We start from the raw sequence: 12,350 nt of genomic DNA, 5'->3' as shown, positions 1-12,350 counted from the left end.
AGTGAAGGGGGAGGGGGAGCCTTGAACCCACAAACTGTGAGATCATGACTTGAGCCGAAGTTGGTTGCTTAACTGACTGAGCTACCCAGGCAACCCAAAACGACTTCTCATTTCATTTCTCTTTTGTCATTTGAGCTAGCCTTAAAATATACTGATAACTTTTTAAATTCCTGTAATTTACTGATTTGTTTTTAAGTTTTTACTTATTTATTTTGAAAGAGCAGGGGAGGGGCAGAGAGAGGGAGAAGGAGAGAATCCCCATGCGGGGCTCGATCTCACAACTGTGAGATCATGACCTGAGCTGAAAGCAAGAGTCGGACACTTAGCCAACTGAGCCACCCAGTCACCCCTAAATTTCTGTAATTTAAAAATAACTTTAATTTTTGTTTAATTTTGTTTTTCCTTTTTTTTTTTTATAAAGATTATTTATTTTGAGGCAGAGAGCAAGATCAGGGGAGGGGCAGAGAGAGAGAGGGAGAGAGGGAATCCCAAGCAGGCTCCAAACTGTCAGCACAGAGCCCTATGTGGGGCCTGATCTCATGAACCGTGAGACTATGACCTGAGCTGAAATCAGGGGTTGGACGCTTAACCAACTGAGCCACCTATGTGCCACTTTGTTTTACTTTTTCGTAAGCGTCTTCTCTTGCCAACAGTGTTGTCATTTATACACATGAGCCACCCAGGTGCCTCTATTACAGCTTTTATTAAATGTTGAGAGCTTGCTGAGCACCAGACATTTTGCACACAGCATTTTTTTTAATTTTTTTTTTCAACGTTTTTATTTGTTTTTGGGACAGAGAGAGACAGAGCATGAACGGGGGAGGGGCAGAGAGAGGGAGACACAGAATCGGAAACAGGCTCCAGGCTCCGAGCCATCAGCCCAGAGCCTGACGCGAGGCTCGAACTCACGGACTGCGAGATCGTGACCTGGCTGAAGTCGGACGCTTAACCAACTGCGCCACCCAGGCGCCCCGCACACAGCATTTTTAAAAAAAGTTTTATTTAGGGGTGCCTGGGTGGCTCAGTCAGTTGGGCATCTGATTTCGGCTCAGGTCATGATCTTGCGGTCTCTGGGTTCAAGCCCCACATCAGGCTCTGAGCTGTCAGCACTGAGCCTGCTTCAGATTCTGTCTGTCTGTCTCTCTCTCTCTCTCTGCCCCTCCCCCTGCTCATGCTCTCTTTCTCAAAAATAAACATTAAAAAGAAATTTAAAAAAAAAAAACAAAGCTTATTTATATTTAGAGAGCCCACATAAGCAGGGGAGGGGCAGAGAGAGAAGCCCAAGCACTGACTCTGCTAGTGCAGAGCCCAACTTAGGTCTTGATCCCATGAACTGTGAGCTCATGACCTGAGCCGGGATCAAGAGTCGGACGCTGAACCAACTGAGCCACCCAGGTGCCCCTTATTTGAGATTGACAAATCTACGACTAAGGGAGTATCTCAAATAGTTTGTAATGTGGTCAGAATGGTAATAAACTATAAACTCATTGAACAGTGTAAGAAAATATGTACTTAAGTGTTAAACTATGTGGCACAGATGAAACTATATAAATGTGCAAATGTCAGCGATGCAGTAGTAATCATTGAACAAGATGTTGTAGAGAAGTTCAGAGGCTTAAATTGGTCCTTGACAGAATTTGAGTAATCCGGAAGAAGGAGGGCAGTCTGGGTTAGGTAGAAATGTAGCACGTTATGTCCTTTTTGTTAGTGAAGAAATTGGCAGTTGAGTTCATACTGAGTAGGAGCAGGAATAAATTTTTTTAAAATGTTTATTTATTTTGAGAGAGAGAGAGAGAGAGAGCTGGGGAGGGAAAGAGAGAGGGAGAGAAAGAATCCCAAGCAGGCTGTGTTATCAGTGCAGGTAATAAATGGCAAATCCATCTTTCTAAAACTTGTCAATGGTAGAAAATAGTGATAGAAGCAATTGAAAATGTCCTGGAAATATATCTATAATATATTCTGAATGGGAGGTGTGGGGTGTCATATTTGGATTCAGTGCTTTAGACAAAATGATAAGGCTCTGCTCCAAATACCCGAGTCAGGAGAAATTAGTAAATTGTAAAGCATCTGGTGTAATTTTCTCCTTCAGAGCTCTTCCCCTTTGTCTCCATTCTGTGTCACAGACCAAGACCTTCTTTTCCTTTTACTGCATGATAATACCTTGTAGGCAGTACTTTTGGTATATTCATAGTTAAGTTGGAGGCTTGTATTCTCTTTGGAAGATAATGGGCCTTCTTTTGGGCTGTAGTTTGCATGAAGATGTGAAGATAAAGGACCACGAATATCAATGTTAGAAGGCATTTATCACTTATTTAGACAACTTTTTGGGTTTCCTTTTGTATTATTATGTCAAAAAGGTTTCTGAGATATTTCCTTCCTAGCTTCCCAACCAGAAGATGAGGAGGACACAGCCCAGATTAATGATTTTATATTCATACTGACCTGAGTTCAATTAACAGCTCCTCCATCATGGGTGGTCTAACCTACCCAAGCCTCAATTTCCTCATCTTTAAATTTAAATATCTTCTAGACCAGTAGCCTTGATAATGACCTTTGATTTGTATTTTCTAAGTTAAATAGTTAAAATACTACCCATATTCTAATGGCTTCTCTCTCTCTCTCTCTCTCTCTCTCTCTCTCTCTTTCTCTCTCTCTCTCTCTCTCTCTCTCTCTCTCGTAGCTTCACAATCTCTGGATCAAGAAGTTTTATTAAAAATTAAAACTGAAATTGAAGAAGAGCTAGAATCCCTGGACAAGGAAATTTCTGAAGGTCTGTTTATTCTTATTTTCCTAGTTAATTAGTAGACTCAGTTTGGTGTGGTTGATTTACTGTTGGTTTGATATTTTACAGTAGAACATTCTAAACAGTACAGAATTGCATTGGAATAGAATTATAAGGGTGAAACTAGAAGGTATCCTTTTTCTTTCCTGGAGGATAGGTTTATAAATGTTTCCAAACCATACCTGACAGCCTTTTCTGTCGTTAACTAATAGAGTAAACAGTCATTTAATGTAGTTTGATTTGTATTTGGTATTTTTATAGTTAATAACAACATTAAAGGGGAAAATGTAAGTAAGTTGCTTCTATGTTTGCATGTTTGTATGCTATAGATAGTTGTAATAGTAATATGCATATAATTTTGTAGCCACATATCTTGTACTTAATATTATACCATAAACTTTAAAAATAGTTATTCTGGTTACCTGGCTGGCTTGGTAGAGCATTTGACTTTTTTTTTTTCTTAAGTTTTTTTATTTTTTTTTATTTTTTTTTATTTTTTTAAATTTTTTTTTTTTTCAACGTTTATTTATTTTTGGGACAGAGAGAGACAGAGCATGAACGGGGGAGGGGCAGAGAGAGAGGGAGACACAGAATCGGAAACAGGCTCCAGGCTCTGAGCCATCAGCCCAGAGCCCGACGCGGGGCTCGAACTCACGGACCGCGAGATCGTGACCTGGCTGAAGTCGGATGCTTAACCGACTGCGCCACCCAGGCGCCCCTTAAGTTTTTTTTTTAAGTTTTTAAATTTATTTTTGACAGTGAGAGCCAGCGTGAGCTGGGGAGGGGCAGAGAGAGAGGGAGACACAGAATCTGAAGCAGGCTCCAGGTTTGAGCTGTCAGCACAGAGCCCAATGCGGGGCTTGAACTCACGAACCATGAGATCATGACCTGGGCCAAAGTTGGATGCTTAACCAACTGAACCACCCAGGTGCCCCTAGAGCATTTGACTCTTGATCTCAGGGTTGTGAGTTCAAGCCCCATGTTGGGTGTAGAGCTTACTTAAAAAAAAAAAAAAAATAGGGGCGCCTGGGTGGCTCAGTCAGTTGAGCATCTGACTTCAGATCAGGTCATGATCTCACAGTCTGTGAGTTCAAGCCCGGCGTCAGGCTCTGTGCTGACAGCTCAGAGCCTGGAGCCTGCTTCGGATTCTGTGTCTCCCTCTCTTTCTGCCCCTCCCTTGCTCATGCTCTGTCTCTCTCTGTCTCAAAAATAAATAAAAACATTGAAAAAATAATAATAATAAAATAAAATACTTAAAAAACCAGTTATTCTACTAATTGCATGAAATTCCATACATTGAATGAATATTTAGCTAATCATTTCCTTATAATTGAGGGAACATTTGGGTTTTTTCTTAATTTGCTTTCCATAATTAATTGCATTGAACATCTTGCCCAATGATTTTTTGGTACAGTTTTATATTAAGTTTACCCATATATTTAAATGTTAAAATTAGTAAATTGTAAAGATCTGGTCCAATTTTCTCTTTCAGAGCTCTTCCCCTCTGTCTCCATTCTGTACCACAGACTAAGACCTTCTTTTCCTTTTACTGCATGATAATAGCTTGTAGGCAGTACTTTTGGTATGGGTATATTTAAATGTACCCATGTAAAATGTACAGTTCAGGAGTGCCTGGTTGGCTCAGTCGGTGGAGTGTGCGATTCTTGATCTTGGAGTTGTGAGTTCGAACCCCATGTCAGATATAAAGATTACTTAAAAATAAAATCTTTAAAAAATAAAATAAGATGGGGACACCTGGGTGGCTCAGTTTGTTGAATGTCTGACTTCGGCTCAGGTCACGATCTCACGGTTTGTGAGTTCAAGCCCCATGTTGGGCTCAGTGCTGACAGCGTGGAGCTTGGAGCCTGCTTCGGATTCTGTGTCTCCTGCTCTCTCTGCCCCTCACCTACTTGCTCTCTGTCTCTCTCTCCTTCAAATATAAACATTAAAGAAAATTATTTTTTTACTCTTAAAAAAAATGTACAGTTCAGTGGGTTTTAATATATTCATAGAATTATATAATCATTACCACAATCAAAATAGAACATTTTTCACATCCCAAAAAGAAACACTGTACCTATTAATGGTCACTTCCCATTTCTGCTCTCACCAGTCCTTGCCCTCATCCCTGCCCATGGCAAGCACTGATTTGCTTTCTGTCTCTATATTTGTTTGCCTATTATGGATATACACATAAATGGAATCATACACTATTTAGTCTTTTGTGGCTGGCTTCTTTCACTTAGCATAGTGTTTTCAAGGCTTATCCATGTGGTAGCATGTAACAGTACTTCATTCCATTTTACAGTGTGTGAAGATACCACATTTTGTTTATCCATTCATCAGTTGATGGACATTTAGGTTGTTTCTACTTTTATATATTATGTATAATGCTGCTGTGAGTATTCTTGGACAAGTTTTTATGTGGATGTATATTGCCCAGTAATTTTTAACAAGAAAAATTATTATAAATCATGTTTATAAATTGGTTCCCTGTTAGTTGAAAGATAAATTTATGAACTAGTTCTCTGTTAGAGAAAGAATATGAATAGAAATTCAAATATTCCAGAAACTTTTTTTTTTAATTTTTAAAGTTTATTTATTTTGAGAGAGAAAGAGCACAAGCAGGGTAGGGGTGAAGAGAGGAGAAAGGAGAGAGAGGAGAGAGAGAATCCCACGCAGGCCCAGTGCTGTCAGCACAGCCCGATACGGAGCTTGAATCCAGGAGCCACAAGACCAGGACCTAAGCCAAAAAGATAGACGCTTAACCGACTGAGCCACTCAGGCACCCCCAAATATTCCAGAAACTTAATTTTAGTCTTTTTATTTTCCTTTACCAACATTTTTGAATGGTTAAAGTTCCAAAACAATATTAAGCCTTTGTCCACTTCTGGTAACAAGTGCTTATGCATGGTAAAATAGGCAGAAGGCAGAAAGGAAGAAAACAACAAAGTTACATGCATTCACTTACCGAAGCCCCATATTATCCTAGACCAATTATTAAAATGGATGCTCTCAAGTTTGGTCACACACCAGAATTATTGGGAACTTTGCAGCCATTTACATCTTCCATGAAGGCAAGTACTTCATAAAGAAGTATGTAGTTTAGTAAAATTTGCCGCCTTCTGGGTGCAAGCCTTAGATTAATGCAGTGAATACATTATGGAGGTTATTAGTAACTTTTGGGAATGGGTGCTAGCTGCTTGCTTTCCTGGGTTTTCTGCTCTGTATCCCATTTGTACCTTGGAGCAACAATAATTCTGCTTGTTCTTCCTCTAGTTATTAGAGTATGGCAGTATAACATGGAAACCGATGAGAAGCTAGTAGTTTGAGCTGAGGAGAGAGAAGCTGTGATTGCTTCTTTTATGTGCAACTCGTGTACTTGTATCACTTGCATAGTTTTAAAATTTATCCACATGCAGGAATATTGAGTTTGAAAGTTCATTTTAACAAGGAAATGAAGGCTGCCTGGTGGTTCAGTGGAGCCTGCTTAAGATTTTCTCTCTCTTTTTCTCTCTTCCTCTGCCCCTCTCTTGCTCGCGTGCACGTGCTGTCTCTTTCTCTCAAAAAAAAAAAAAAAAAAACCCAAAAGGGAATGAAAGTTCTAGAATTGTTGAATCACTGTATTGTATACCTGAAACTAATATAACTCTGTATGTTAACTCTACTGGAATTAAAATAAAAAACTTTGAAAAAAAGGAATGAGGAGCACCAGGTAGTACAGTAGGTTAAGCTTTCGATTTCAGCTCAAGGCATGATCTCATGGTTCATGAGTTTGAGCCCCAGATTGGGCTCTCTCCTGTCAGTGCAGAGCCTGCTTCGGATCCTCTGTCTCCCCCACTCTCTCTCTACCTCCCTTGTGCTCTTGCTCTCTCTCAAGAATAAATAAACATTAAAAATAATAATAAAAAATTAAAAAAGGGATGAAAGTAATTGACTCATCCTGTAAGGTAGAGTAAGCTGATTAGAGTCTGATTTAAGAAGTGCCATATTTGGGGTGCCTGGGTGGCGCAGTCGGTTAAGCATCCGACTTCAGCCAGGTCACGATCTCGCGGTCCGTGAGTTCGAGCCCCGCGTCAGGCTCTGGGCTGATGGCTCGGAGCCTGGAGCCCGTTTCCGATTCTGTGTCTCCCTCTCTCTCTGCCCCTCCCCCGTTCATGCTCTGTCTCTCTCTGTCCCAAAAATACAATAAACGTTGAAAAAAAATTAAAAAAAAAAAAAAAAAAAAAAAAAGAAGTGCCATATTTTGGGGCGCCTGGGTAGTTCAGTTGGCTGGGTGACTGACTTTTCAGCTCAGGTCATGATGTCATGGTTTGTGAGTTGGAGCCCCACATTGGCCTCTGGAGCCCCACACCAGGGGCTTGAGATTCTCTCTCTCCTTCTCTCTTTGCCCACCACCCCCATCCCCATGTGCCCTCTCTCTCAAAATAAATAAACTTAAAAAAAAAATAGGTGCCACATTTATAAAGGTAAAAACAAAATCTTAAAAACAACATATAAGGTGAGGGGCACCTGGGTGGCTCAGTCGGGTAAGCATCTGACTTCAGCTCAGGTCATGATCTCACAGCTTGTGAGTTTGAGCCCCACATCAGGCTCTATGCTCATAGCTCAGAGCCTGGAGCCTCCTTCGGTTTCTGTGTCTCCCTCTCTCTCTCTCTCTCTGCCCCTTCCCCACTCATGCTCTGTCTCCCTCTGTCTCTCAAAAATAAAGAAACATTAAAAAAAAAAAACAAACATACAAAGTGGGACGATAGAGCTAGGAGTTGCCTTTCATTTATCATTCTTACTTGAAATTGGTATGTAGTAACATACTAAATTGGCTTGTGTATTTTAGCATGTCAGTTTAGTCTTTTTTTTCTCCTAAAACTAAGATTTTCCATAAAAATCTTTCCTTTAAAATTTTTTTAAATGTTTATTTATCTTGAGAGAGAGAGCATGAGCGAGCGAGCAAGCAAGCAGAGAAGGGGGAGAGAGGGAGAGAGAAAATCCCAAGCAGGCTCCGTGCTGTCAGCGCAGAGCCTGACTCAGGGCTTGATGTTATGAACTGTGAGATCATGACCTGAGCTGAGATCAAGAGTTGGATGTTTGACTGAGCCACCCAGGTACCCCCCCCTGTAGCACAACTTTTAATATTATGTATTAAAATTGATTTTTCTTTTACCCTGTCTTCAGCCTTTACCAGCACAGGCTTTGACCGTCATACTTCTCCCGTGTTCAGCCCTGCTAACCCAGAAAGCTCAGTGGAAGACTGCTTGGCTCATCTTGGAGAAAAAGTATCGCAGGAACTGAAAGAGCCTCTACAAAAGGCATTGCAGATACTCCTCAGCCAGTGAGTTACCCTTGCTGAGGGGGAAGGTGGTTCTCTAAGTAGTCTCTGGATCTCTCAGGCAGCACTGGATTGGTTAAGGCTTTGTTTTAGATGAACAGTGTCCCTTCTTCTACTTTTCTTCACTTTTTCTTTCTTTTGCTTTCCTAAAGCATCTCTGTGTTTTGAGTGACAACTTCTACATCAAAGTGGTAATTTAACTGTTCCAGCATGGAACAGTTGATTGATCATTTGTGTTTCCTTGTTGACCTGTCAGGTTTCAACAAATGCTTTAACTGCTTTGTAAATATAAATATAAGCTATTTCACTTGTCCTGACCACTTTTTACTACCATTCTGTCTAGAGGCCAACATAAATGTAAGGGTTAGGGCTTTATGCATTGTAATATGGGGTTAGCATCATATCAGTATTTTAGGTATCCCAAATGTGGCTAAACTTTGGGCTTGTCCATGGAACTACTGCCACGTTTTTATAGTGGGAACTTCTCTACTATGGTTTTGATCATTAAAGCTAAAGGCAAGAAGTTCCTAGTGAAAGTATATTAAAATAGAACCAAGTCATTTATTGTAAATCTCAAAATTTCTTTTCCTCTAATTCTTGCTGAGAATCATTAAGGAATTGGTATGAATTAGAAAAAATTTGTTTTAGTGAAGAATGATATCTAAAACAGGATGAAGACTGGTTTCTTCACTAAAAGGGTCAAAATTCAGATGCTAAATTACTGTTATAAGGTAATTCCTTATTTTCATGTAGGCAAACTTTGTGTGTTACTGTTTATTAGAAGGAAGCACTTTGCATTTAAGGAAAATTCAGTTTGTTTCTGCATATTCTGGTGACATGAGCAAATGTAAAAATCCAAATTACGTGTAGGACACTGAAATGAAAATCATGTTTGGATTTTCTTAATTTTATATAAATGTGAAGAGAAGATTATGGGTGTCAGAAAATAGATAGGAAATTTAGATGGACAGCAGTAGCTTTTAGAGTGTTCTGTGGAGCCTTTAGGGGCCCTGAGAAGGTAAGGGATGGGGTGAGTGGGTGGAACTTGTTAGGCCTTCTCCTGCTTCTTAAACCAGAATAGCTATCTTTTCATGTATTTTATATATCAAGGGTTAATGTAAGATTTGAAGAAACCTACTGTTTTGCCAAAAACAAAACAATTTTTAGAAGCTATTGGGATGTGGAGTAAAATAACTGAGTAGTAGAAGGGAAAACATTGTATTTCTAGCTTGGATATAAACTATTAGTGGCTTTAAGAAAACCATTTCTTTCTACGTCTAAATTTCCCCACCTATTAATTTCAACTTTACTGGGATATTATAAACACTCTGAAGAACAGTGTTATATAGGTAAAGTATTTTTTTTTGGCATCCTTTTCATAATCTAGAGGAAATACTGATATCTTCTCACTGCAAAGTAGATTATATTTTAAAATACACATTTAGGTGAATACTTGGTGATTTTTTTCACCCAAACCCTGAATACTGAAATAATTATTTATTTGTTTGTTTTAAGATTTTATTTTTAAGTAATCTCTACACCCAATGTGGGGCTCTAACTCACAACCCTGAGATAAAGAGTTACATGTTCCACTGATTGAGCCAGCCAGGCGCCCTTGACATAATTGTTTTTTAAATCGGTACCTCTGGTACCAATCAGAGTCTGGCTTCTTTATGAATAAATTTTTTTCAGTAATTTACTCTTGAAAGTTGTTAAGCTCTGTTACTAATACCTTAAAAATAGCTAATTGATGATGGACTAGAAGTATTAAACAGGTTGGTGAGAATAATATTTAAGGTAGAAAATACCACCTACTCCAAACAGTTTTGTTCAAGTAGGAAGTTAATCCAGAACACTTCGTAGAGTCAAGCACCAGCATTTTGAAAAGGTTTCCTCCTGCCCCTTTTTCTTCTTTGCTCTGTTCAAATAGCTCATCAGATAGGGCTGATTTTTCAGCTACTTGCTTTTCTATGTATTAAATTTTCTTTGAATATTTTAATCTGCTGGATCTTTTATGTGCATATATGTGTGTACATATAATGATTCAAATCATGTTTCATTCTGAAGGATGCTAAAGTACTCTAGCCTGATAGACAAACTACCAATAAGGACTACTGTGACCCACAGCAGCCTCAAACAGCTCAGGAAAGGAAGTGAAGGGACTGATATACACAAGTAAAGCTTCAGGGAGAATATAGGTAGGTAGACTATCAAGTTCAAGTTTTATAACTATCAAGTTCAAATATCCAAGTTCAAGTTTTATAACTACCTGGTATTTAGTGTAGGGCTTCTAAAAAATTCTAAGCTTACTTTAATGGTAATGTAATATCAGGAAGGTAGTACATAACATCTTATTAAAGAGGTCACCCATGCATCTTACCTCCTTGCAGCATCACTGTAGTATTAATTTGATATTGACCTGTATAAAAGAATGATACCTGTGTCATCAGAACTATTTTCTGAAGTATGTAGACCAGCACTGTACAATAGATACAATGCAAATCACATATATGTAATTTGAAGTTTTCTAGCAACCATATTAAAATTGAGATTTTTAATATATTTTATTTAACCCAATATATTCAAAATATTAGTTTTAACATGTACTCAATATAAAAATATTAATGAGCTATTTTACATTTTTTTCCTTACTAAGTCTTAGAAATCTAGTGTGCATACTGCATTTTCAATACATCAGTAGCCACATTTCAAATTAAAAAAAATTTTTTTTTACATTTATTTATTTTTGAGAGACAGAGAGAGACAGAGCACAAGTGGGGGAGGGGCAGAGAGAGAGAGAGAGGGAGACACAGAACCCAAAGCAGGCTCCAGGCTCTGAGCTGTCACTAGCCACATTTCAAATGGTCATTAGCGGTATGTAGTGTCTAGACATTATTGTGTCATGTGTCACAATCCTAATTAAAATACGAATAGTGTGGCCTTTGGACCCAGAGCTAGCTGGGTGTGAATTCCTACACTGCTGCTTGCCAGCTGTGTGGATTGGGGATAGTCTCTTAGCTTTTCTGAGCTTCAATTTCCTAATGTGTAAAATGATAATAGGTAATATAAAATATAAACATATAAAAATATAAAACTGAACAGTAGGCTACCAATAAGTGGTAGCTATCATCAATATTAAATATTCTTAGGCTGAAGAGATCACAGACCAGATTCAGAGTAGAAATGCCTTTGGAATGGATTTCAAAATCCTATAAAAAGCAAGATTCCTCTCCTTTTTTTACATATATGTTAATATTTTGCCCACAAAAGTTGGGGAGGTAAATTTTATTAAATCTAATATTCAAGCTATTGATGCTTTCATATGCTACTTGGTACCAAGTATTTTTTGTTGTTGTTAATTTGTACATGAAACCAACCATGTCTTACACATAGTGCCTAAAACCCTCAATAAATTAGTGAGTGTTGTCATCCTTCAGTGATTTGAGATTTTGGTATGACTAGAACTTACATGGAAATAATCAGAAAGGCTTATCTCTGCCCTCCAGGATTTTATGTCATAAGACTCCAAGTTAAAAATAGAGCTCCATTTACTGCCCTAGTTTATTCCAACTCCTTATATCCTCAATTGGAGAAGTCTTTCAGTGACATGTGTCTTTAATTTTTAAGTGTTTTAAATTTTTTGCCTTTTAAAAAAGTTGAATTTGTGCTTTTAATTTTATTAATGAGATCATTTTGTTACTATTTGATCTTATTTTAATAACCCAAGTGTTTGTTTATCTGCAACATGGAAATCCTGTTGGATAAGTTTCAATTATTTTAAAAGTGTGATTGTTTATCTTGCTGTGTTGTTAACTGCTTTCCCAAGCTGGTAGCGTACCTCTCAGCCTATAGGGAGTGATTGAAGAGAAATGCATACCAAATGTTAAAAGTCACATCTCATACAAAACAATATGTGGAATATATTCTTGGGTACTTTAGCAAAAAGTTCAACAGCAGAATAGTGATTGTATATTTATTCATCTGGAAATTTAGAATTTTCCTTCTTTGTGACCCAGACTTTTAAAAAAAAATCTCTACAGGCCAGTGACATATCAGGCATATCGGGAATGTACACTGGAGACCACAGTTCATGCCAGCGGCTGGAATAAGGTATTAACCAAATTATCTTTTCTCTTACAAAATTTTAGTGTGTTGATAAAGTGCAGGAGAAATTGCTAACGTCATAGAAGTGAAAACTGTTAGAGCTCATTATTTAATGCATAAATCCAATTGTGTAAGTGG

At 38.2% G+C, this 12,350-nt stretch overlaps 1 protein-coding gene across 12 annotated transcripts in view; it reads left to right on the top strand.

The window, feature by feature from the left end:
* Positions 1-12,350, top strand: part of BCL2L13 (BCL2 like 13) — an 86,961-nt gene that overhangs the window by 30,523 nt on the left and 44,088 nt on the right. For 6 of the 12 annotated variants that reach the window (XM_030321316.2, XM_032593873.1, XM_032593871.1 and 3 more), the window contains 3 exons: positions 2,681-2,770; positions 7,955-8,111; positions 12,149-12,218. In XM_030321316.2, the coding sequence (XP_030177176.1) occupies positions 2,681-2,770; positions 7,955-8,111; positions 12,149-12,218 (317 nt within the window). Of the gene's footprint in view, positions 1-2,680; positions 2,771-7,954; positions 8,112-12,148; positions 12,219-12,350 lie in introns of those variants that run through there. The other 6 variants (XM_030321320.2, XM_032593872.1, XM_032593875.1 and 3 more) reach the window with 2 other exon arrangements.

Source organism: Lynx canadensis, chromosome B4, assembly GCF_007474595.2.
Source record: "Lynx canadensis isolate LIC74 chromosome B4, mLynCan4.pri.v2, whole genome shotgun sequence".
In the NCBI taxonomy this organism is placed as follows: domain Eukaryota; kingdom Metazoa; phylum Chordata; class Mammalia; order Carnivora; family Felidae; genus Lynx; species Lynx canadensis.
Note: the sequence above shows the minus strand (reverse complement) of the source record. Positions and strands in the feature narration are given on the sequence as shown.